The sequence below is a fragment of the Candoia aspera genome, chromosome 1 (assembly GCF_035149785.1).
Source record: "Candoia aspera isolate rCanAsp1 chromosome 1, rCanAsp1.hap2, whole genome shotgun sequence".
Classification (NCBI taxonomy): Eukaryota; Metazoa; Chordata; class Lepidosauria; order Squamata; family Boidae; genus Candoia; species Candoia aspera.
The window spans coordinates 155,764,369-155,790,529 of NC_086153.1; the positions used below are offsets into that span (position 1 = coordinate 155,764,369).

The 26,161-nt window shown below is 36.9% G+C and overlaps 1 protein-coding gene across 1 annotated transcript in view; it reads left to right on the top strand.

Annotated features, from left to right (window-relative positions):
* MACROD2 (mono-ADP ribosylhydrolase 2) overlaps positions 1–26,161 on the top strand; it is a 1,156,239-nt gene that overhangs the window by 171,194 nt on the left and 958,884 nt on the right. Inside the window, exon 4 of the mRNA XM_063316393.1 lies at positions 21,354–21,383. Coding sequence (XP_063172463.1) covers positions 21,354–21,383 — 30 coding nt within the window. The remainder of the gene's footprint in view (positions 1–21,353; positions 21,384–26,161) is intronic.

Sequence of the window (26,161 nt, forward strand, 5' to 3'; positions counted from 1 at the left end):
CTTTTTGCCTGCTCTGGTACTCAAAACAAAGCAAATGGAGCATAGCAGGGAGCAGTTGTTCTCTTTACAACAGAAGAACGATCTGATAGGAAGGGAGCATTTATTTAGTGCTTCGTTTCATTTCTTTCTTTAAAAACAAATTAAAATGTGGTATATCAATTCTTCACTAAATGTTTTGGGTTCTGTCATTTTTTTCTCAACCCAATCTTCTTGAGCTAAAACCAGGACTATGTTCCGTTATATTTTTAAAGGGCAGATACAAAACCAGTAACTTGAAAGTACTCCTTCTCAGGGTAGATGATTGGAGCGGGATATCATAGCTAACAAAAAGGGCAAGGCTTATTGTTGCTAAGCTAACAGTATGGGCAAAGGAAGAGATGCATTCTTATTGTTAGTCTCACGTTCAAGGACTGATTTCCAGGATTACGCCTGTTTGCTGCTGAGCTTCATATTTTCAGACACAGTGACACTCACTGTGTAGTCGGGACTATTTTTAATTCTATGAATTCTACACATAGCATCTCCTGCATATTTATGAAGACTACATACAAGTCCAGCTGGATATAATTGGACTTTCTGCCAAGACAAATGTAATAGCCCTGAAACTTTGGAGGCTAGGGCTTGGAACACTGATGAGGATGAGAGAGGAGAGATTCAAAGGAGGCATTATCAGATGAACCGTTTTAATTCAGATGTCAGCAAGAAGGCTCTGGATGGAATTGATAAGCTAAGATTCACTGCACATTTCTCTACTGGGGCACCTGAGGACCAGCTTTTCTCATATGTATCTCAGCCACAGATAAGTGTTTAGAGGTTGAAACCTATAATACTGTATGACTGGCAGAAACAAAGAATAACCCTCTGGAGCAATAATGGAAATGGGAAGGGCTTAATTAGATTTTCTCTTACCCAAAGCAAGGGTTGGTACTCTTCCATGAAATCTAATGGAAAGAGAAGAGCAAGGGAACCTTGTTTCTTTAATGGGGAAAATCACAAAGGGCAAAACCACAGTGGAAACAGTTACTGCAGGCAAAGACCTTTATGCGGTGGGTGATGCATGAAGATACTTCGAAAGAACAGTTCATTGCATGGAAGATCAATCTTTAGGGCTGCAGCTCAAAACAATCCAACCAGAGTTTTTTGAAGTTCGATCTAGATAGTGGGGAAGGAAATGCTGCTTTGCAATCTCAGAAGGAAAAGAAGGCAGTAGGACCTCACTGAATATTTTTATCTTTGTGACTTTATTATCAGTGGACTGAGCTCTTCTGTTACAGATTCTGCTCAGTGCATTGCTCTGGACTGGTTTATTTGTTTTGTCATCTGATACATGGCCTTTAGTTACTGCCAGGCATGTGGAATTTCCAGGATTGTCATTCATTCCAATAAGTGTTAAAGGATTCACCTCATTGGCCGAGGTTTAGAAAGCAGTATTTCCAAAAGTTAAACAGGAAAAATTAATTATTTATAGATCTAAAATCAATTCATCACTTAAGGAACAAAGATGTATTATGTGTAATTTGGTTTTGCTCGTAAAACTATTTTGGTTTATGGAATATAAAAAAATAATGTCAAATATATTACATTTGAAAGCGTGGTTTATTAGTGAGGGTAAAGGCGTAGTTTGTGTGTGAGGTCACGAAATTTCACATCAATAAGAATTTATGTACTTAAATCCTTTAAATTAAAAATCTTCAAATTCCTGCTGCAATTAACAATTCTTGGAGGTTTTTTTCTGTCCCCTCCTCCCTCCCAAGCTTTCACAGCACTAATTTAAGAACTGACAGTTTCAGATATGCCCATTTGTTCCTGGGCTTCATTCATGTACAGACCCTGAAAAAACTTGCAACCAATTTATTTAAGATCACTTCCTTTTCTGCATATTTGTTGACTGAAGTCTTGCTCCATTGCTTTTAGAAATTCTTTGGAGTGGTTAGAATTTTAAATTTACTTGAATTTTAACATATTAGTCTTTATACTATAATAGGGTTCAACTCTAGGGTCTTTACCTTCCCCCAGGAGTTCTTGAGCCATCATAAGAGAGAGAGCAATTTTAAAAAATGCTTCAAAATATAGTTGAGTGTAGACTTTGGAAACTTCTAAATCTGATCTCCTCCTCTTCCTCCTCCTCCCCCTCCCCCCTCCCCCATCTTATTATTCATGTTATAGAATACTATTTCGAAATGAACTTTTTAATGCTTTTATATTTATTTTACAAAATGTTTAAAGATAGTTTGTTATGTCAGAAATGTTGACAATGTTTCATAATTTTGCTGGGCAAAATCCTTATTTCTGCAAAATATCACAACTGATACCTATTGACCATGTGACAGTCCACTGACTCTGGGTTCAGCTTCGGTTGGAGATTTGAGATCTCCAGGTTTTCACATCGTAACTGGCCTAACCATTGCTACCTTAGCATCTTCCCAAAAACAGAATGGCAGAGATAATGCTAATGAAAGGGCTGATTGGCTATTAACATGTTGAATGAAAGAAAACCAGGTAACTTCACAACAGCCCTGCTATGATTAAGAGTTAACGTATCATATCAGACTTTCTGTTAAATACTGTCTTGTACCAGTCTGCTTTGAATAGCTCTTCTGTTATGTTATATTCTTTGTTGGGTCTTTTTAATCCTGTTTTTATTTGTGTACAGTTCTTTCTAAATATTTTGTATCTTATAAAATGAGTCTTACTTTATGGACTCTAGCATGATAAATGTCCTTCTCATAATACCCATCTGTGTTACCACTGAAGAAGCTTATGGGTTTTTGGCTGGGCCGTGGAATGGGTGGGGAGTTTCTGACTTTTGACAATTGTATGGCAATATTGGCTATAATCCTAAAAACAGTTTTCACAAAGTAAATCCTCTTGAGTTCACTGAATCTTCCAAGTAAATATCTCTTGAGTATTTGAGTATATAAATGGTTTGAAATCTTAACGGAAAAAAAGAAGATATCCAAGCTCATTTTTTTTTACCATCTAACACAAAGGTGCAACTGATGCATGATTTTTTATCTTATTTATTCATTCAGCAAAATCATATCATTCTCCAGTTCAGGCTTTCATTGGAGATGCAAGCTTCCTATTACAAGGAATAATTCTGCAACTGTGTCTAATCACTGAGTGTTCTGTCTGCAAGTTAGCAAATCTGAGACACATTTGAGAGATTTCCTTGTTAATCATCTGATCTGTATTTATACCATAGATCTGTGTATGGTTATTGAAGAAAGCTTTGATAAATGTGTGTGACAAATCTACAAATGAACTGTTAGGCATATTTCTCTTGCAGTGTGTTTCTGGGACTGCTCAAACAGTAGCCAAAGACCAGAGCATAGTGTACAATCATGTAAAATTCAAACCTTGTGGCCTGTTCAATTCACTTCTATAAAATTACTCTGGAATAAATGCCCATATGCCCTTTGCTGCATTAGCAACATTAAAATAATTGTAATTTTTGAATAAGTATTAAGATATAATTTGGCTTATAACCTTGGTGGCTGTAGCAGATAATGCATATGTTGTATGTGTTACTAAAGTAATACTTTTAAAATATGCATTGCACATGAATAGGTAAAGAATGGAAAGATTTTATGAAAAGGAAATAATAATATATCAAATGCTTAGTACGATACCATTCCTTAAGTTAAATATACCTCAAGAAAGACAGCAATAACACGTACAAAAAATAATTAATATTGCCCTTTCAAAGCAAATTCTTTTCCATGTTTTTCTTTAGTGTTGCATTTTTAAATTATGACTTCAGTAACTGCAGGAATTCCTGCAAATGATTAATCTTGTTAAATAAATAAATAAAAATCACATAAGACTGGTATTATGTAACAGTTGTGTATGTTTGCTGGAACATTTGTACAAAAATGAAACAGATTTCATTTGGGTCACAACAGAACTCAGCATGAAAGAGGAAACTGTAAAAGTAAATTTGAAAATGTGTGTTGAAATTTTAGCTCGCTCTTGTAGTGAATGCTTTGTGGATAATTTCCAAAATTTTAGCTCTTCAGAGTCAACAGAATGGAATGCAGTGTTTATTTCCAAAACAGAAAACCGAATAGAGATTTCTAAACCTGACATTATTTGCAACCAGCATTTCCCTTAATGGATTAGACTTTCATCTAGTCATTCATTTCACTGTACAGATTAACTGTCATTACATGTGGATACAATTATACAATCTACATGGATGTGCTAAACTCATACAGTTACTTTCTTATTTGCATACTTGTAAATAGTTTGTGCTTTATCTAAATATATCTTCTGTACTAACAGAATAAAGTGGAATGGATATTGCTATAATACAGGAAAGATAGTAATATTTTGATATGCAGATAATTGCATCAGACAAACTGCATCACTTCTTCAGAGCTATTTGGCTCAGGTTAGGTTTATCATAGCCATTTCTAAAAAGCCTAAGAAAATTTTAAATTTGACTAAGCTGTTCCTTTCTTCATTATCTGAGGATTCTATAGTTGATAAAATTGTCCAATTGTAATATGAATGTTGTGAACAGTTTAATTCAAACTAGTTTACAATACTACTTTTACATATAAGAAGATAATTTTCTCCCAGTTTGCATTTTTCGGAAGATTTTACCTTAACATTTTTAATGTACATTTGGTAACTTTTTGAGATGAAAGCAGTTTAAAGGAAGGGGTCACAAACTTCACATATAATTTTACATATATTATGTTGAGTTCAAAAATTAGGTCCTGAAATTACTAGGTAAGTGTCATGTTTCCGTTCCGATGTTTATGGTTCCTCGTAACGTTTCACATGTCATATCTGCAGTTGCGTGCCTGCCTGGCCACGCTGGTAAATTTCCTTTGTGCTGACTTGTGATCTTCTGGAATGTATGTTTGGGTTATCTCTGCTGTTCAAGGTTACTTTCTCCGGCCGATTCTAACGGTTGCTAGCGTCTGGGGTGGGTGGTTGCTATGCTAGCCTGCGGGGAGGGTTTGCAACAGGAGCAAGGCTTTTTAAGTTTGTAATTGGCGCGCTTTTGCTCATTCTCAGCTTTCTTCGTACTTTGCATACTATTCATTCAATAAATTAGTTTTCTCTAGTAACTACTGATGAGACTCCTTTTATTGGAATAGGCAATCATTACAGTAAGGAAGCAGGGTGCCTTCTGAAACTATGGAGAGTTGCTGCCAGTATTAACCAGTCCTGAATTAGATAGATAGAACCTCTGTTGTGTGAACTGCACAGGCTCCCAGTTTCCTTTTAGGTGCAATTCAAGGTGCTTGTTATCACCTTTAAAGCCCTACATGGCCCAGGGCCAGTTTATTTGCTGGACTGCCTCTCCCTAAGAGTATCTGCCCATCCTACCAGATCAAATAGAGTAGGTCCAGGTCCCTTCCCTGAAATGTTGCCATCTAGTGGAACCACGGAAGTGTGCCTTTTCCGTGGCTGCCCCTACCTTATGGAACACCCTCCCCCCGGTGATCCGGTAGGCCCCCACCCTTTCAGCCTTTTGGAAGGCCATCAAGACCTGGCGTTTTACCCAGGCGCTGGGGTAGAGTGAGGGGCATCCCAAGGGGATGATTGAGGCACTGAGTTTTGTTTTGTTTTATGTTTTATAATTTTTATAGTTCTGGATTTTATTGTTGTTGTGAGCCACCCAGAGCTGTGTTTTTTAGCTGGATGGCAAATCTTTTAACTAACTAACTAACTAACTAACTAACTAACTAACTAACTAACTAGACTGATACAGTAGAAGGTTGTCCCCTATACTAGCAAATGTGCAAAATAAGCAGTATAACTGTACAAGCTGCACTACTAGAGTGCATCCTTTGAGAAACACAGCAATGCCACATCTTTACCAGAATAACTAGCCATTGGCATTGGAAGCTCATGCTGGCAATGAAAGTTATTGCACTGCTGCATTTTGAATACTTCCATGTTATGGGGTAATAGGGTGAAAAGCTTCTAAAGCTTTGAAAACAAACCAGTCACTTGTAGAAATCTCAACAAGTTCAATCAGCTGGGCAATATTATCAAAGGCGATAGATAGTTTGATGGAATCAATTTTTGATGGATAATTGAAGTGCACAGCCCTTACTATTGCCATATTCAGGCGATTGCAAAACAGAAGCTTTCATATTCAATGGAGTCCATGTATTGCATATATAACAAATGGTGCCTCTAGATAATCTTAGTCCTTGGATTTATTGTTTTACAGCCATCCATCTTTCATCAGGTCTTAATGGGTATTGCAGTACTTAAATTTTGAAGCATGTAATGAATGCTTTATAATACATAAGCAAATTCTTGATACAGCGGAAGTAAAAACAATAAAGTAGTTTGGCAACCATGATATTTTTAAAAATAAAATTAGTTTCAGTAAAGCCATGTATATCAGCTGGAAGCTATACTGTAACTGGTTTAATGATACATTCATGGTGATTCTTTTGGTAGTATGTTGCATTTAGCTGGAATTGAAAACACTTTCTCAGTTGTCTCATTTATAGATTTCCTCTTCTGCATCACCAAGTCAAGGTTATGGTTTTTCATGTTTACAAATATTCAGAGGCTTCTTGCTATTTCATTTTGGGCCTGGAGGACATTAGATTGTGAGGCTATAATCATATTTGAGTCTTCTCCTTTCTTCTCACTGCTGCGGCATATATACATACATCTACATGAGACCGCTGGGTGAGATTATCCGTCACCATGGGATGAGGTATCATCAGTATGCTGATGATACTCAATTGTATATCTCCATCCCAGGTGAAGTAAGTGATGCCGTGACCACCCTCTCCGAGTGTCTGGGGGCTGTGGGGGCCTGGATGGGGAACAACAGGCTTCAACTGAACCCTGGTAAGACCGAGTGGCTGTGGGTTAATGGTTCTTCTGTATCCAGGACATTAACATCTCTGGTTCTGGATGGGGTTGCACTGCCCCAGACAGACCCGGTGTGTAACTTGGGGGTCCTCCTGGACTCATGGCTTCTGCTCGAAGAGCAGGTGGCAGCCGTGGCCAGGAGAGCCTTTGTGCAGCTACTTGCTGTGCACCAGTTACACCCCTTCCTGGACCAGGAGGCCCTTCGAACAGCCACTCATGCCCTTGTTATCTCTCAGATAGACTATTGCAATGCGCTCTACATGGGGCTACCCTTGAAAAGTATCCGGAAGCTCCAGCTGGTCCAGAATGCAGCTGTGTGAGCTGTTTTTGGTGCCCCCAGAAGGGCACATGTAACACCACTGCTGCGTGAGCTGCATTGGGTACCAGTTTGCTTCTGGGTCCACTTCAAGGTGTTGGTTATCATCTTTAAAGCCCTACATGGCATGGGGCCAGGTTACCTGAGGGACTGCCTCTTCCCCATTACATCAACCCGTCCCACCCGATCGTGCAGAGAGGGCATGCTATGGACCCCGTCTGTAAAAGAATTCCATCTGGCAGGGTCCAGGAAGCGGGCCTTCTCTGCAGTAGCTCCCGCCCTGTGGAACATGCTGCCCCCTGAGGTGAGATTGGCCCCATCGCTCCTGGCCTTTCGGTGGAGTCTGAAGACCTGGTTCTGCCGCCTCGCTTGGGGTGGAGAGGGGAATAGATCTACATGGGGATGGCTGCTATAGACCACTCCTCCCACACTTGGACTGTTTTAGATGCTTCACCACTTGGATTTTTTATTCTTTATTCTTTATTTCTATTTATAGTATTTTTTTTTACTGTATTTTACTTTTTGTATTATTGTGATGGTTTTAATCTATTGTTATAAACCGCCCAGAGGCCTCCGACGGGAGGAGATGGGCGGGGATAAATTAGATAGATAAATAAATAAATATTTCTCTACTTTTGTGATTGTTATCTATTGAAGTCCAGTGAATGTGGAGAAACCCAAATATTAAAGTAATTGTTAGGATTTACATTTTAAGTTATTTGTTTTACTGTAAAGATTGACCCAGCTAATCATTTCTGATACTGATTCATACTTTGCATAGGACCCTCTTTGAATAAATACGTGACATGGACTTAATTCATTGGGCATTCACAAGGAGGTAAGGACGGGTTATTGCTCTGCAGTTCAGGTCAATATAAAAATAATTCATTGTTACGATTGCCATACTTCCTAGCCAGGACAATTTTATCTTTCTCCATCTTAAAATATCTGCCACTGTGTTTTTGCAAGTCTGTGAATAGCTATTCTTAAAGAAGTCTTTATTATTTTTTGTTACATAAATTCCCCAGTACCTAATCTTTTTAATAGTAGCATTAAATCCTGTTATTTGCTACAGATACTGCTTTTCTTCTTCAGCTAAATGCCATGTGATCATTTGAGCCTTGTTCTTTTTAATCTGATTTCTTGATATCACCAGATATTCCTGTTCCATTATCAATTCCAAAGAATCCCTTGCACAAGTAACTATAAGTACAATATCACCTGCATATCAATTTATTTTAGTTCTAACTTCGTCAGTTTAAATCCTCAAATTGTATTTACTTGTCATATATTCCTTTCCAATTGTTTTATTCCCTGTAGAAATAAGGTAAGAGATTGGGGGGCAGCCTTGTCTTTTATTATAATATCTTTTGTGGATAAAAATCTGTTTACCATTACTTGGCAGTGGCTGCTGCTGCTGCTGCTCCTCTTTCTCCTCCTGCTCTACCTCTGTGTCCATGTAAGAAAATTCAAATCACAGTTCATCTTTTTCAGAGTTGTGAATATGAAAGTCCATTCCAAATTATCAAAGGTTTTCTTTGCATCTAGAAAAATCATAGCAGCTTTCTGGTTTTTCCCCCTGATTTATATTATCAATAATATTCAATATATACCTGACATAATTCCTCATGTATCTCTTTGGGACAAATTTAGTCTGATCAGGAAGTATTAGATCAATTAAAAAGTCACTAAATTTCTTTTTAAGTATTGCTGTAAAAAACTTGTAATCTGCATTCAATAAAGAGATAGGTCTATATGACTCTGGGAAAGTTATTTGCCTCTTTATAAATCAAAGAAATAAAAGCTTCTTGCCATGCTATAGTGTCTTTCATTACCTGAGAATGGTTAAATCAACATTTCCTGAACGTTTCTTTTTTAATACATTGCAGAAAAACCATCTAGTCCTGGGGATTTGTTCAATTTCAGTTCCTGTATTGTATTTCTCGTTTTATCTTCTGTGATTGATTTTTTAGAGAACTTCCATTTGTTGATCTGTACATTTCATTGTCTGTATTGTATTTCAGTATTGTTTGATCTTTTCCAGGTTTAATGTCTGTTTACTGTATCAATGAGAGTAATACTTATCAGAATGATTCATTATCTTCTGTGTTGTTGAAGCATACTGTTTTCCATCCCAAATAGAAGTGATAATTCTTTTATCTTGTTCTTTTCATAGTTTATAAGCCAGAATTTTACCAGGTTTATTTCTTTTTCAAAATATTTTATTTATTTATTATTCAAATTTAGCCACCACCCATCTCCCCCAGAAGAGGGACTCTGGGCGGTTATTTATGTTATTATTATTTATGTTCAGCAAGATTCACCTCCATATAAGTTTCATTTAATTTCATTAGGTCCAGTAGATTATGAATCACTTTGATCTTTTGTTTTAAGTTCAAGGTCAGGTTCTGCTTATGTCTTAATTCTAGTTGCTTCATTCAATTCATATGTTTTTTGTTTCTTTCTATTTCATGCCAAAGAGATAAATAATCTCATAAATGCTTTAATAAAATCCCATATGGTAGATAAAAAGATGTCAGGAGTTAAATTGGTTTGGAAGAAGCTATTTAATTCATGTTGACACTTTGATTAATATCTATTTGTGATAGTAATAGAGTATTCAGTCTCCACCTTTTCGTTTTGGAGGTTCTTCTATGCAGTCTTACAATGATTGGATTATGATCTGCATAAGTAAGAGCTGTGATTTCCAGTTCTATATGTTTGGTTAATGATGAGCCGAAAATCCAACACATGTCTGTTCTTGAGTAAGTTTTATGAACAGAAGAATAATAGGTATATTCTTATACTCTTATGTCTCTGTGTATCTGAACGAGAAAGTAGTGACATATAGTCTAAAACAGTTTGGGGGGAGTTTACCAGAATATATTTTATGGAAACCAGAGAGATCAGGGATTGGGTATGTGTATAATAATTTGGACTTCAGACTTTTTTCATTTCATTGTTTAAAAGTGGTATTGATAAAACAGATTGCTGCCAAAAATTCATACTTCAGTAAATTTTTATTTAAAATACTGCTTGCAGTATTTCCATGTACTGTGTTAGCATGTTTATTTTCACGTATATCAGCATTTATATCCTAGCCTTCTTCTGTCTGTTCATACTGTTCATACAGAACTCACTACAATTTAAACCTGAATACAGTGTCAGACCATACGTTCAGTAGCTAATGCACTGACAACAGAGGAACAACTTGTGGATACACACTGTAACTTTTAAGTAAAATGAGCCCTAAACAGATTAAGGATTGCGGTAAACTCTGGGTTTAGCACATGGAGTAAATTACCTCTTACTGGTATAATTGCTGAGAAAGATGTCTCATCACTCTCAGCTAGGTTTGGGTTCAGTATATATATTTTTTCACATGGAAATATGGCTCCCTTATAAGCTACATAGATGAAGTGTCATAGCCTGTCAGATTTAGACAGGTGGACAGGAGTCTGGCTGAGCCAGGTTATGATTCTTTGTGAGTTTGAGCTGTAGGCAAAAACAAGTGAACAGGTGATAGGGTCAGTGTATGTTCTTGTATATGACTGGAAGGGGGAAACTAATAGATATCTAGGATGCTTTAGCAATGATGGAGTCTGGTGGCACCTTTTCCAACTAACAAATTTTATTAAAAGGCATAAGCTTTCATGAGGTGTAGCTCACTTCATCGGAAGCACAGAGTGGTTAAACTGATGGAAGATTGAGTGGAGTGACTTCACTCTGGTACCTGTTTGACTAAGAATAGGGAACCTCAGTAAAATTGAAGGTGCCAGATCAATCTTATAACTATGAACTGAGAACATCAGTATTGCATTTATGCTAAGTAATTTTTATATTTAAATTAAGCAATCTATCCTATAAAAGTAAAATAGTGTTGCCTTATATGTGGTATCAGGCTGGTATTTGCTTGCCCCAATGTTCCACAGTGCAGAATTGATTGAATGAAATTAGTCAGGTATGCTGTACTGTATATTTTTTCACCAGATATATAACCTACTGAAAAAATATGAAAGGGCTGGGACAGTTAAGTATTTATTGTGTGTGTGTGTGTGTGTAGGTAAGGGGATCTCACAGACTGGTGATAGATAGATCAGTGACTGGGACACTGATTGGATAACTTTCTTTACACTCATGTTTATCAGCAAGAGAATAATGCTGACTAGTTTTCAATCATCCATCCATGTTTTCTGTGCTTAGAAAGTGGCAAAAGCGAAGATGATGAGGGTCAAATTCATACTGCTATGTAGGATGCAGAGCTGGAAATTCTGGTGGTGTGGAAATCTGAGTGAGAGTGAAATCTGCTTGCATATATGTTTTGATATACTAATTTGGACAATACGGGTTGATACTGAATGTAAGTTTTTTTCAGTGAATAAAAATTGTGTACAGTTGCTTAACTTAGAAATAGACAAAGTTGCCCTTTAATAATTTTGGGTAAAGTGTCATGTACTTTAAAGAGGGAGAAGGAGGAGGGAGGAGGTTTAATTATGACTCATAAAAACTAGAATCAGACCTCTCATTATGAGGCAGTATATTTAGTTTCTATTTAATTGTTGGCTTGTATTTATTTGCACATTTATTTAAAATCATCATCATCATCATCATCATCATCATCATCATCATCATCCTTATAGATGGTTGAGGGCAGCTTAGACAAGAATAATTAAGAACAATAAAATAAAAACCCATAATAGCCAGGCAAAATAATAGACATGGAAATAAAAACATTAAGATAATACCAGTAAAATACAAAAAATGCCCCTCCTCAATAGAGCACTGTAGGCGCATAATATAGTTCTTTGAAGGCCAAAATCTTACTAATTTAAAAGTATTTTTTTACATCCCAATAGAAACAGAAGCCAGCAAGGAGGTTCAGGAGAGAGATGGATATTGAAGGAGAGAAGGGAGATTGTAATTGTGGCTGCTGTCTCTGTGCTTGGAAACACAGCAGCTTCTCTGGAAGCTCAAAAGAAGGGTATTAACTATTGGTTTTATTCATTAGCAGAGGACTAAGCTATCTTTGGGGTAGGGTGGGATGGGGTGGGGTTTGGCCACAGTGAATACATCTTCTGATGTCACTGGTGATTGGGGATGAACATTTTCAAGTTCATTTTGCTTTTTATCGGGATCAGAAGTGGAACTAAAGTACTGAATAGTTGCAGTATTTATGGCAGAGGTTTAATACCCCTGATTACACTATTCCTTCCATTAAAAACTTCCACCATCCAAAATTGGTGGTTCTGCATAGAATTTTGATGTCACAATCTTTGGGCATTCTATTGGCTGCAAAATAGGGGCTGAGGCCCCAAGTGACCTATTCCTGTTATCTGTTTTTCAGGATAAATTTTGTTTGGCTATATATCCAATTGTCATCACCCATGTAGGGGAAGCACTCAAGATTCAGAATTGATGCAGTTCAATTAACAACAGTGAAATATTGAGGGAGAATAAAATGTTTTCTATGAATGATCAAAACAAGCTATTTTAATTTAGAATTCTACAGTGGAATATGATTCAGTTTTCTGAAATTCAGGATTATAAATATTGTATAAATATCTGGTAAAGAGGAGTTGTTCTCTATTGCTTGAAGCTCACCTTTATTCCTCTTATTGCAGTTTCTGTGCTACCATTTCTCCCATATTGCCACATGTAGATGTAAATTAACAGAACAAATGTTTAAGCTGTTTAATTTAATTTATAACAGGATGGGGCAGTTTCTGAGTAGTAGGTGGGATAGCAGCATAGTTCTATATATGCAGTACTGGCCAGGTGGAAACAGTTGACTTGTTCTTCTTCATTGTATACACTACAGTATGAGACATTTGCAGTGCACTTGCCCATTACTCATAAGGTTATCAGTGGTTCTCTAGATATTGCTGAACTAAATTCCCAGTGTCCCTTATGGTTGGTCATGTAAGCTGAAGTTACTGGGAATTGTAGCATATCAACAATTGGAAGGTTGCAAGTTCCCCAGCATTTCTATTATTTTAATCTTGTGATCGGATTACGCAGACTGTTGAGCAGACTGACTGTTACTAAATAGGATCCTGTAAGAGGTATGTGTAAGTATAATAGACGAATCCTTCAACCCACAGTATGCATCTATTTGTCTAATTGTAGCACTTTTGTTAGTTCTTTATAAATATTTACTTTCTTCCCACTCTGTAAAATTACTCATTTTACTTTCATTATGAAAACAACTGTATCTTAATCAGGAAAGAGGAGTGACCTGGAAAATAAAGCATGCCATTTTTGTTTAAGCTGTTTAATTTGAGGAAGCTGAAAAAAGTAAGGTTAAAGCAATCATCTTTAATTAGAGATTAAATAATACAGCTTTGAAACAAAAGAGGTTTGCAATCTATTTTCAAGATTGCCAGTTGCATGAAAACGTAAAGGATTTATTATGATGTCCTTAAAATAATAATTTGCAGAGTTCAAGGATAGGAAAAGTGCTATGATGGAACTTGATATGGACAAATACCAATTAAATATTTAAATAGTTTTCTGTTATTCACTATGTGTATGTATTTTCTAATTATGCCTTTTGTTTAACAGCTCAAAGTAGTTATGCTGTTACAACAGTTTTTATTTAAACATATTTTTGAAACTAGACAGTTACTAGTACTGAGATGGATTTTCTTAATAACTTTTCAGCATAGGTCCCAAGGGTGAATTATATAACTCATTTCTATTTTATACAGATTCATTGAGATGATTATTGTTTGTTTATTCTGATAATTTTGTCATGTAATTTAGTAAGTCAGAGAACTACATTCACAAACATTGTTTTCCCATTTGTTCCAGATAATTGCAGGCTCTTAAAATAAAGATGTTGAGAAATAGATCAAAATCAATAAACATATTCAGAATGTTAAATGCTTTTTAAGTAATTAAATGGGCATGTGTCAACAACTGTAAAGCACTATAAATTATAAGGAAGAACAGTACATGCATTTTCTGCATTTGTTGTGAGGTAATACTAATAAGCTCCCCTTCACACAAGCTGAAGTGTTCATACGGAAAACGGGGATTCTGTTTTGAATGGCAAGATTTCCCACTGTGTAATTTATATAATAAAATGATTATGCTTATATGAAGTCACAAATGAAGAATCAGATCCAGGATGCAAGTAAATTTCTATATTTCTGTATTTCTTTGGTAAATTGATATGGCTGCCCTCTCATATGAAATGACTCTGGGTGGCATTGTTGTTTATTCGTTTAGTCGCTTCCGACTCTTCGTGAGATGACTTGGTATCCCCATACCACTAAAAACTTGCCACAATTTGTTATGATCCACACAGTCAAAGGCTTTAGAATAGTCAATAAAACAGAAATAGATGTTTTTCTGAAACTCCCTGGCTTTTTCCATTATCCAGCGGATATTGGCAATTTGGTCCCTAGTTCCTCTGCCTTTTCTAAACCCAGCTTGTACATCTGGCAATTCTCGCTCCATGAATTCGATAGTTTGAACATTCTTTAGTGTTTCCCTTTTTTGGTATGGGGATATAAGTTGATTTTTTCCAATCTGATGGCCATTCTTGTGTTTTCCAAATTTGCTGGCATATAGCATGCATTACCGTGACAGCATCATCTTACAAGATTTTGAACAGTTCAGCTGGGATGCCGTTGTCTCCTGCTGCCTTGTTATTAGCAATGCTTCTTAAGGCCCATTCAACCTCACTCTTCAGGATGTCTGGCTCTAGCTCACTGACCACACCGTCAAGCTATCCCCGATATTGTTATCCTTCCTATACAGGTCTTCTGTATATTCTTGCCACCTTTTCTTGATCTCTTCTTCTTCTGTTAGGTCCTTGCCATCTTTGTTTTTGATCATACCCATTTTGGCCTGGAATTTACCTCCAATGTTTCTAATTTTCTGGAAGAGGTCTCTTGTCCTTCCTATTCTATTGTCCTTCCTATTCTATTGTCATCTTCCACTTCCGCGCATTGCTTGTTTAAAAATAATTCCTTATGTCTTCTGGCTAACCTCTGGAATTTTGCATTGAATTGGGCATATCTCCCCCTATCACTGTTGCCTTTTGCTTTCCTTCTTTCTTGGGCTACTTCTAGTGTCTCAGCAGACAGCCATTTTGCCTTCTTGGCTTTCTCTTTCTTTGGGATGTATTTTGTTGCCGCCTCCTGAACAATGTTGCGAACGTCTGTCCATAGTTCTTCCAGGACCCTATCTACTAAGTCCAGTCCCTTAAATTGATTCTTCACCTCCACTGCATATTCCTTAGGAATATTAGTGAGCTCATATCTAGCTGATCTGTGGGTCTTCCCTAATCTCTTTAGTCTGATCCTAAATTGTGCAAGAAGAAGTTCGTGATCAGAACTACAGTCAGCTCCAGGTCTTGTTTTTACTGACTGTACAGATGTCCACCACCTTTGGCTGCAAAGGATGTAGTCAATCTGATTTCGGTGTTGTCCATCTGGTGAAGTCCATGTATAAAGCCGTCTCTTAGGTTGTTGGAAGAGAGTGTTTGTTATGCAGAGTGAATTGTCTTGGCAAAATTCTATCAGCCTATGTCCTGCTTCGTTTTGTTCTCCCAGGCCATGCTTACCTGTAATTCCAGGTGTCATTTGACTGCCCACTTTAGCATTCCAGTGTCCTGTGATGAAAATAACATCTCTTTTAGGTGTGTTGTCCAGTAGGTGCTGCAGATCCTCATAGAACTGCTCTACTTCAGCTTCTTCAGCATCTGTGGTTGGGGCGTATATTTGGATCACTGTGATGTTAGATGGCTTGCCCTGAATTCAAACTGAGATCATTCTATCATTTTTTGGATTGTATCCAAGCACTGGTTTAGCTACTTTACTATTAATTATGAAGGCTACTCCATTTCTTCTGTGGTCTTCTTGTCCACAGTAGTAGATCTGGTTGTCATCTGATGTGAAGTGGCCCATTCCAGTCCATTTCAGTTCACTGACGCCCAGAATGTCTATCTTTAATCTTGACATCTCACCAATAACCATATCTAATTTGCCCTGGATCATAGATCTTACATTCCAGGTTCCAATGGTGTGTTGATCCTTAGAACATCGGATTCGCCGTTCACCACCAGCACCGTCGGCCGCTAGCCGTCCTTTCGGCTTTGAGCTAGCTGCGTCATCACATCTGGGGCTAGTTGAACTCATCCTCTGTTCCTCCCCAGTAGCATTTTGACCATCTTCCGACCTCGGGGTCTCATCTTCCTTTGGTATACTGACACATCTCTGGTTGTACTGATCCATTTAGTTTTCACGGCAAGAATACTGGGGTGGGTTGCCATTACCTTCCCCAGGGATCGCATTTAGTCTGACCTCTCTGTCATGACCTTCCCGTCTTGGTTGGCCCTTCACGGTTTAGCTCATGGCATCACTGAGGTGCTCAAGCTCCAGCAGCATGACCAGGTAACGATCCTTTGCTGAAGTCTGGGTGGTGTAGAACCATTAAAATAAAACAATAAATATATAAAACCAATTATTAAAAAACAGTCATTATTAAAAATACAACCATCAGGTACAGGAGAGAGTAGATTAAACACAATGCTAGAGCCATCTTCCAGTCTATATAGAAGAAAATTGTACTTCATATGAAATGGCACAGGCTTTGATGAACTGAAAACATCTCTCTTGATTTTCTTTGACAGTTTTTAGTCCACAATATTTTCCCCAGCCTGACAGCTCTCTCTGGCACAAGAAGCCTGTTGCCGAAATATGGGCAGAATGGAAATCTCACTGCCAGTTGTTTCCTAATTATGAAAAATATTCATCATTAAATGTCATATAAAATTTATATTCCCACAATACTTCTTCTGAGTAATGACAAGTCCTTGTGCTATGTAGTCAGAAATGTTTGAAACATATGGTGTGAATGCTTGCAAATAAATATAAATATAAAAGCTGAAGCACTTTCATTATGAAGTAATTTTCAGCTGGTATTTGAAATTTGGGGTCATTATATTTAATAGGCTTAGAGAAAACTGGGGAGCAGCTTATTATGGTGCTATCCTTTATGAATTATTGATACTTTCAGAATATTTACTCTTTTCTGTTTGTGAAAGAGCAGTATATATAGGAAGACATATATATATATATATATATAGAGAGAGAGAGAGAGAGAGAACACAAGAGTGTCAGTTTGGTGTAGTGGTTAAGCCAGTCACTCCCTCTCACTCCCTTGCCTGCTTCCAAGGGCAAACCACATCCAAAAAGCCTTGCCAAGAAAACTTCAGGGACTTGTATATTCTTCATTTTATATATATAAAGTCCCAGGTTTACCTAGGAAGTTTGGAACAATATATGGGATACTCTTCCCACTGCTACTTCTAATACTGTATAACAGTCTGAAAGAACAGTTGCTCCACAATCACCCAGTGAATATATTTGTTGTTTATTCGTTTAGTCGCTTCTGACTCCGTGACTTCATGGACCAGCCCACGCCAGAGCTTCCTGTTGGTCGTCAACACCCCCAGCTCCCCCAGGGACGAGTCCGTCACCTCTAGAATATCATCCATCCACCTTGCCCTTGGTCGGCCCCTCTTCCTTTTGCCCTCCACTCTCCCTAGCATCAGCATCTTCTCCAGGGTGTCCTGTCTTCTCATTATGTGGCCAAAGTATTTCAGTTTTGCCTTTAATACCATTCCCTCAAGTGAGCAGTCTGGCTTTATTTCCTGGAGGATGGACTGGTTTGATCTTCTTGCAGTCCAAGGCACTCTCAGAATTTTCCTCCAACACCACAGTTCCAAAGCATCGATCTTCCTTCTCTCAGCCTTCCTTATGGTCCAGCTCTTGCAGCCATATGTTACTACAGTGAATATATAGTTAGTCCAAATCTAACATTCAACACCAAACCTTTCACATCAGATTAGTTCTTACATTTTAACGATAATAGGAAGCATAAGGTACTACCCAATTTCTAAAACCAGAGATTTCAGATTGTATTTATTTTTGTCTTTTCCTCAGTACTCTTTGAGAACCAGTTTGGTATAGTGGTTAAAATTTTATATAGATTTTAAAAACAATGTTGACAATTCTAGTGAAAAACATACCATATTTATCTTGAAATATCTTCCTTTTTACTATTTGCATTGTTTCACTAGCTTCCCCAGAGCAGATACACAAATTCATTGAGCAGCTGCAGCTCTTTTGTATTACCGAGGAGTGGATCCAAAGCAGTGCTTTGTTAGCATGATTTGCACAGGCATATTCTGATCCATACAGAGGGAAGGAGTGGAAGGTGAAAATTACTGGCCTACTGTCTTGTTCCATTGGCATCACTTCCATCGCCAGTGGAAGGAAGTCTCCCAATTTGGAGGGGCAACCTTGGTTCACATCTGATAACATTTAAAAAGAAAATAGACTGACACATTGCAGTACTGGAAAATTATCTATTGTGGACCTGGGGAGCAAAGTTTGGTAATTCATTCTGTTATATTTTTTTAAAATGATTGACTTATTTCTCATTGTCAGTAGTTTTAAAGCTTTAAAGCTTAGCCTTTCAAGTAGCTCTCTTCCCATTTTACCTTCATTAATAGTACAAAAACTTCTGGTGTGTTTTTCATCCTACATTACTCAATGCATTTTTAACCCAAATTATTACTCATGTTTAGGCTTGGTTGCTGCATGTAAAACAGTCCAACTTCCTGCCACTTATACCCGAGAGCTTGGATTACAGTTTTAGGCAAAGAGTTTAGCATTATATGTTCTTGTTGGAAGGTATGACTAGCCTTTGCTAAAGCTGATGAGTGATTCTGTATAATTTGCATATCTGTCACTTTTGGTGACTAGCACTTTGGACTTTTTTTATATGTTACCACATCTGTATCTATCTTTGCTTAATTGCATTGTTCCACATGTTAATTCAGTGTTAGATGAATAAATTGGAGCTGCTGGAATTAAGTGTTCAGTTGTGTTATTTTCTTTTGCCACAAAAATGAATATTTTCCAAGTTTTTTTAAACTGTACTTAATACTGCATACCTTAGCATATCTTTTATATCAGGACATTAATGAAAATCTATAGGAGAGAATTTGCTGGTTTCACTATCATCCATGGCCAGGAATCAAGAGGCACTCATATTTTCAGATCCCTGAAAAATATACTGGGAGTGCTGAGCCAGGCTGGTTGTACAGATTATCAGAGAAAAAACAACTTTGGGGAGTTGCTTCACTCTTCCTATCTGAAAGTATTCTTGCACTTTTTTTTTTTAAACACCCTCTAGATGGGCTTGATTCCTCATAATTACATGGATGTATCCATGTAGTTTTCTTGGTAACAGTACCAGAATGGTTTTCTGTTGCCATTAGCTTTGCATCCAGGCTAATGCTTGGCTATCAGTTTTTCCACTTCCCCAATCCTTTTTCCTTTTGAATCATATTGATCGGGGTATAAGGCTGAAGGCAGGGATTGTGTTATTATTGAATCTTTTTCCTGGTCTCACAAACTAGAGTCCTTACATGGTTTAAGGTTTTAATAAATATACCTGGTTAATCTCAACATTGTAAATTTAGTCCAGGTTTCAAACAAGCATAAGCAAACACACCAGGCAGACTGTTTCAAGAAGCAGCAAGAGTGAGAGAGTCCAAAGATAAAAAGAGTCAAATCTCAAGGAAAAGTCTAGGCAGTTAGGAGTTCTAGGAGAGGAATCCACGGAAACCTTCATGGATTGGCATTACTCCAACATACTTACTAAGCCTAAGTTGCTTCCTAAATACCAGTAGCCTTTGACCTTATCTGAACTCAACTGGCCTGATTAGGTCTGGCTTTCTTCAGCAGGTTGTTCCTGTCAAGCTCTGCCCTTTGGCATAGCCAAGCATTCCTGTACCTCTCTGTCTGGTACTGTTTCTCTTTAGAAACCAAGGTTTTGGAAGACAGGCTGGAACAGCTCTGTTCTGGTCAGAGTTTGCTGGAACCAAGGCAGGGACTAGCTGCCGGCTTGGCATCATGGTTGGGGCCTGGCAACAGATGCCCTGATCCTTGGGATGCATCCTTCTGATTCTCTTCCTTATCTAAGGAGAGTTCTTGAGACCAGGCTATGATAATGCAAGATGTTGTAGGAGGCTCTGGGTAATAATGCTATTGACAAACCAAACTTACTAGGCATCCTCATAGTATTGGTTCTGGAAGAATCTCCTGTTACTTTATCCGGCACTATCTCCATGATTCCATGAACTCTGTTTCGTGCCTGGTGCCTGCCTTTTGAATAGATGTTCATATTTCCATCAAATTTACACTTCTGGTTTCTGTTGAGGTCCTTGACATGCAACTATTTTAAAACTGTGTAATAATATAATGGGCTTTATTGGATAGATAAATTAATGCATCTCTTGTAACCTTATGAATTAATACTATAACTCGTAGTATTAACTATTAACAGCACTGTGGGCTTCCAGTAGTTTCCTCATGCATTTCTTTATTGGCATACTTTAAAACTGTAAAGTTTCAGTGTGAGATTTTTATGAACATTTCAGGGATTACATTATGATTCAAAATGACCAAAACCTCTCATACACAATTATATGTAAGTGAAAGTGAAATCCTGATAGACAAAGTCATATATATATATATATATGCTGCTGTAATAAATATATTTTGATGTTATGAGTGCATACATATGTATGCAGGTGATGGCTCTTAAATGAAATAGAAAGCATGTTTAAGTTTATCAGGTTTATTTTATTATGTTTAGGTTCATTGTCATTAATAAAATTATTTGTCATTAATAAAAATTAATTAATAAAAGTTTCATTCCAATTATGCGGCTGCCCTGATGTAAGGCTTTTGTCTGAAAGGGAATAAATCCTTAATCATTTTTCCTGTGCATATTTTGATGTAGCTAGATTTAAGGTCCTACCGTGTTTTGCAAAAAAAAAGATGTTCAGAGCAGTTTTAATAAGATGAATTTAGTACATCACTTTTATTTTATGCTGGGTTGGAAGACAAGCAATAAAGAGTCCTCCTTTTTGGGGGAAATGGATGGTGATGGGTGGTGATATAAATTTGAACAATAAATAAATAAATATTACTTTGCATGTCATTTTAAACTTCTTTTGGAATTCCTAAAGGATTTGTATTAAGGCAGAAAGTGAGTGGAGTAAAAATGTTATTTTTCCTATAGTTTTAAAAGAATGTGCTGTGAGTTTGGCTATTTGGAAATATAATTCTGGTTTCTGTTGGTTCTTTCACAGCTAATTCAAGTCTTCTTGGAGGTGGTGGTGGTAAGTTTATCTTTTTTACCTCCTATGTATTGCAATAAATAATCTGTATTTAAGAGTAAATGTTTGATCCACTGTTGGACAATTACTGCCATTAGGTAAATTCTAACCATCTGCAGTTTTTAAAATGTACATAATGGTGTTTATCCTGTTGGGCCCCCAAACCTGGTACTTGCTATGTAATGAAATATTAGATTATAAATTTTCATAATCTGATTAAATTCTACCATAATTGCAAAGTGATTACCATTTTCAAGTTTTATAATCCAAAGGAAGAGCTGGGTTTTGGAGAGAAGGCAAGGGAACAGAATTTAAGAGTGTTCAGATGACTATCTGGCATCACAGGCTGCTGCTAAATTAGATGTACAGTGAATAAAAAATGTATCTAATTTTCAGTTTTCTGAATGCTGATCTATTGAGATACAATATACTTGCAGAATAGTTTGAGTACATTTGATGCCACTCCTGTTGTACAGAAAAACAGTAATATTCCCCTCCTTTCTCCTTGCTTTTTAAAAAAATAAACCAACCATTATTGTGCTTTTCATTTTATAGCTTCCAAAACTGTTGAAGCAGTTTAGAAAAAATAATAATATCAAGTTGATTTTTGGCATTTCTGTTGCTCATTTTGCTCCTACAAGGAAACAAAAAAAAAGGAAAAGAAGGGAGGAGGAAGCTTTCCTGTTGGACATCTTTCAAATGCTATTATCACATATCTAGGCATGTTTTCTGGCTATTGCTGAGAGGGTCTGGAGATCTTTGAATGGAAATGAAACATAATTTCAACTGCTTGAAGTGTTGAGAGTCAGAATCAGTCCTAATCTGACTGGCAGTATTGCAAATTCTTACCTTTGGAGTAAACATGTATTAGATTTTAAATTATTTCTTCACAGAATCATAAAGATATGGAATATTCATCTTACATATCACCTCATCTTATTTGTTGATTAGGTTACTATTAATTTGAAGAAAAATATTACATAGCTTGTTCCCATGATACACAGCCCTGAAACCACCTTTGGAGAAGGAAAAAGGAGTCAGTGGATTGATGATTGGGTGGGTATGCCATCAGTCAGAGCGGTTTCCATACAGCTATGCGATATATAGGAAATTCTTCCAAGTTTTACAAGAAATCTCTCACCTAGTTTTGTTAACTGAATCTTTTTTGTGTTTCAGTTTGAAATACACAAAGTCAACCAGCCAACAGACCATTTGGAAGGAAGGGCTGCCCATTAAAACCTAATGTCTTTTAAATCTGAATGTGCACTTTTTTTTCAAATTGTTTTTCAAGTGCCTAGATGTACATCCAATGTGATGTTCAGAAGGGAAGCAGGGCAACAAAAAGAGTGTGGCTGTTAATACTCACCTGTTGGCTCAAATGCTACTTTTTCCCCATTGGAACTGATTCCATTAGTCCTGACAGACCAATTTTAACCTTCACGGCAACAAGGAATTCTGGAGAAACCTACCCATTATGGCTTGCCACTTGAGCGACTGCTCCTTTTGGAATATGCTCAGGTCAAAAGAACCAATAGAGAAAGGGTCCTAGATCTAGAATTTCAGAATGAGGTCAGCCATATTCCAGCCCTTGTTAGAGCTCACACAACTTATTCCAGGTGGGAACTGGGCAAATACTTAATTACCTGAGCCTCCCCTGCACAGGAAAGATCATTTCTCAGAGCCAGGCTTGACATTTTACTCTCCACAGTTCTTAATGGGAGATTTACCAGAGTAACTCTGGTACCATACCCCGTGTATATGGGAACTTGTCCATGTAGAGACTTTTGAGTTGGGAAAATAGCAAGCAGACACGTCTCTGAGGAGCAGAGACACTGCTGAGGAAAAGACTGGAGACCTGGTGGTAAGCCCAGACCAGCTGAGCTTCTCCGGAGAAGAAGAAGCCTAGAGATTGCCCACGTATGCTCTGGAAGGCTGCTTCTCACAAGGCAACCCCCAGGATCTAGAGAATCTGTGGGTGGACCGCGAGTGGAGCATCAGGACCAGAGGAAGAAACATCAAGCTTTCAGCCTCACACAGAGCCTGCTTTAAGGACACTGGGTTCAGTCCAAACCCCACTTTCTAGCATACATTTGGAATATAATTATTTTATCAGCTACAGAAATCTTCTAAGCAGCAGCGCAACTTGACCACCTGGTGAGTGTTCCTTAGACTTGGGACAAGATTAAAGTGAAATGTAAAGAAATAATTATAAGGATTTAGAACTAACTGAAAGCAAAAAGCTTATTAAGAGTTTGAATTATGAAAATTTAAAACGGATTAAGGGATTAGTTAAATTTGGAATATTGTTTATTTTAAAGTACTTTGGACTTAATTAAACAAATTAAATATCTACATGGGAAAGAGGACTCTTTAACTTTCTTAAGAGCACTGATTGGAGGATTTTCTTAAACAAAACATTAAGGGAAAGTTGTGAAAGACCATGTGACTACAGAATCACGGAGAGCTGGATGGGTCTAAAGAGTTAATTTTTAAAAAGCCTCTCTTATTTTGTAGTTCTACCTTTCTGAATTATGAATTTAAGGAGAGAAATGGCTAATGTTAGAAAGCAACACAAGAAGGGAGGAAAGGACCATCAACAGGGCAAATAGGGATTATTCCAGAGACTGCACCAAGGATGTTGGAAAAAATTGAAAAGAGTATTGCAGCGGCAGTGGCAGAATCATGGGTTGAACCTGTTAAGAGAGGGTTGATTTCATTTGAAGGAAGAATGGGGGAAAGATTTGCAAATGTGGAAAGAGAGATTAACAGAACATTTGAAGAATCTGCAGTACAAATGAGAGAGACAGAACAATAAGCCAAGAGATGAAAAAAGATTTAGACAATGTGACACTACCAGTTTTAAAAGAGAAAGAGTTTTGTCTGAAACTGACAGCAGTTACAGAACAATCCGTGAAGGCAGTAAGGGGAGGGTGCTTGAAGCCCTATTTTCTTTTTTTTTTAGAATGGGAGGAAGAAGACATGGATGTAGAAGTGGACAAGACGTACAGAATTAACACAAGAAATGAAAAGTTAAAAATGTATTAAGAAATATACCTGTTCACCTTGTCAGGAAGAAGACAGGAAACCAGGTTCTACGAAAGCATCTTAACACTAAACCAGCCTTTCTCAATTTTTTGACCCTGGAGGAACCCTTGAAATAATTTTCAGGCCTCAGGGAACCCCTGCACATTCAGGCTCAGATATAGGCCAGAAGCTACAAAAATACTGTATTCGTTTCATGTGTAGTCCTGTATATATGCACTGACAGTGTTCTTAAATTAAAAATAAAGAATGAAACTTGCCTCTTTAATGTGAAGTTGCCTGAACTAGAAATAATTTTTAAAATAAATCATGATCTCCCAGGGAACCCCTGGTGACCTCTCGTGGAAGCCTAGGGTGCCACAAAACCCGGTTGAGAAACCCAGCAGTAAACTATGGATTAATAAGACCAGAATACTGACTAAGAGAAAAGAATATAAAATTGACTTGTTTGATCAGGGATAAGATAATAAGTACTTTTACAAAACATCAGAAACCCTTTATGGACATTTTGCTGAAATTGGACAGGACTGAGTTGGTGATTTCTGGATTTGCCAATTGAAAAGGGTTGAATATGCAAAGAATTGAACTCTTTTTTGCAATCTTAAAGGGGGTGGAGTGATACTAAGTTTATCTGTAACTGCTGTAAAGAAGATTGGAAGTCATGTCTTTAAATTTCTTTTTTCTTTTTTCTTTTCTGCACGTGTTCTCTATCTTTTCTCTTTCTTTTAATCCCATTTTCTGTATTTTGTTTGTCTTTTATTCATGTAAAAATCTTTAATAAAAATTACATTAAAAACCTTGTCCATGTAGCACAAAATGGAGGCCATCGCACATGTTCTTTAATGCTGTCCCTATTACCAATACAGTTGAGAAACTTTCATTCTTGTTACTGAAATGTGCTACAGGCCATAATGAAAGTTTTCTTCCTGATTTTCTCACCTCACATAAGAAATTATTTGTTATATACAATGTAGCTAGATTTGCCTGGCAGCAGTTAAAATTCACAAACAGATAACTAAGGTTACTGAGTGTGGGTAAATTTACTAAAAATTTCTATTTTGTTTTATCTATATCTTTATATGTTTTTACAGCTTTTTTGTGGCCTTCAGAAGCTCCCCTTTAGTCTATACTCTTAGTATCAATATTATGATTTTTTTACAGAGTTATGTTAGTATTCTAATTTTATAGTACTTTAATTAAATAGGTGTAATTTTTCTTGCTTCTGTTTTATACTGGTCTAATGACTGAAATAAAGATTTGATTGATTGGTTGATTTGCATAATTCATAATTATTCAAATAACCTGAATTGACACAAATTATGTAACTCATATAGATAACATAAACAACATAAATTTATGTGAATCATTGGGACTATTTCAGTACAATAGATTATATCTGTTGTTTTGAAGTAGAGTTTGGACAGATACTATATCTGAAAACGTCTAAACTGAGGCCCTTAAATTAAGAGTTTACTGCATACAAGATGAATAAGGGAGAGGCAAAAGGTGATTTAAAATATATCTATATTTTATATTGGAAGCACTTCATAGTTCTGGTGTGCTATGGTTATAGTGTTGGGGTGTAGGTGTATATAAATGTATGCAGATCTTTGTATATGGATAGCTATATACTTTTATTTCAAAGTGTTTAACATTCCTCCTGTCTTTTTGGTAATTATGTGATGATAAGTCTTCATTTTTACATTTTAAGTGTGGTAAGTTGAATTTTATTCCACTGA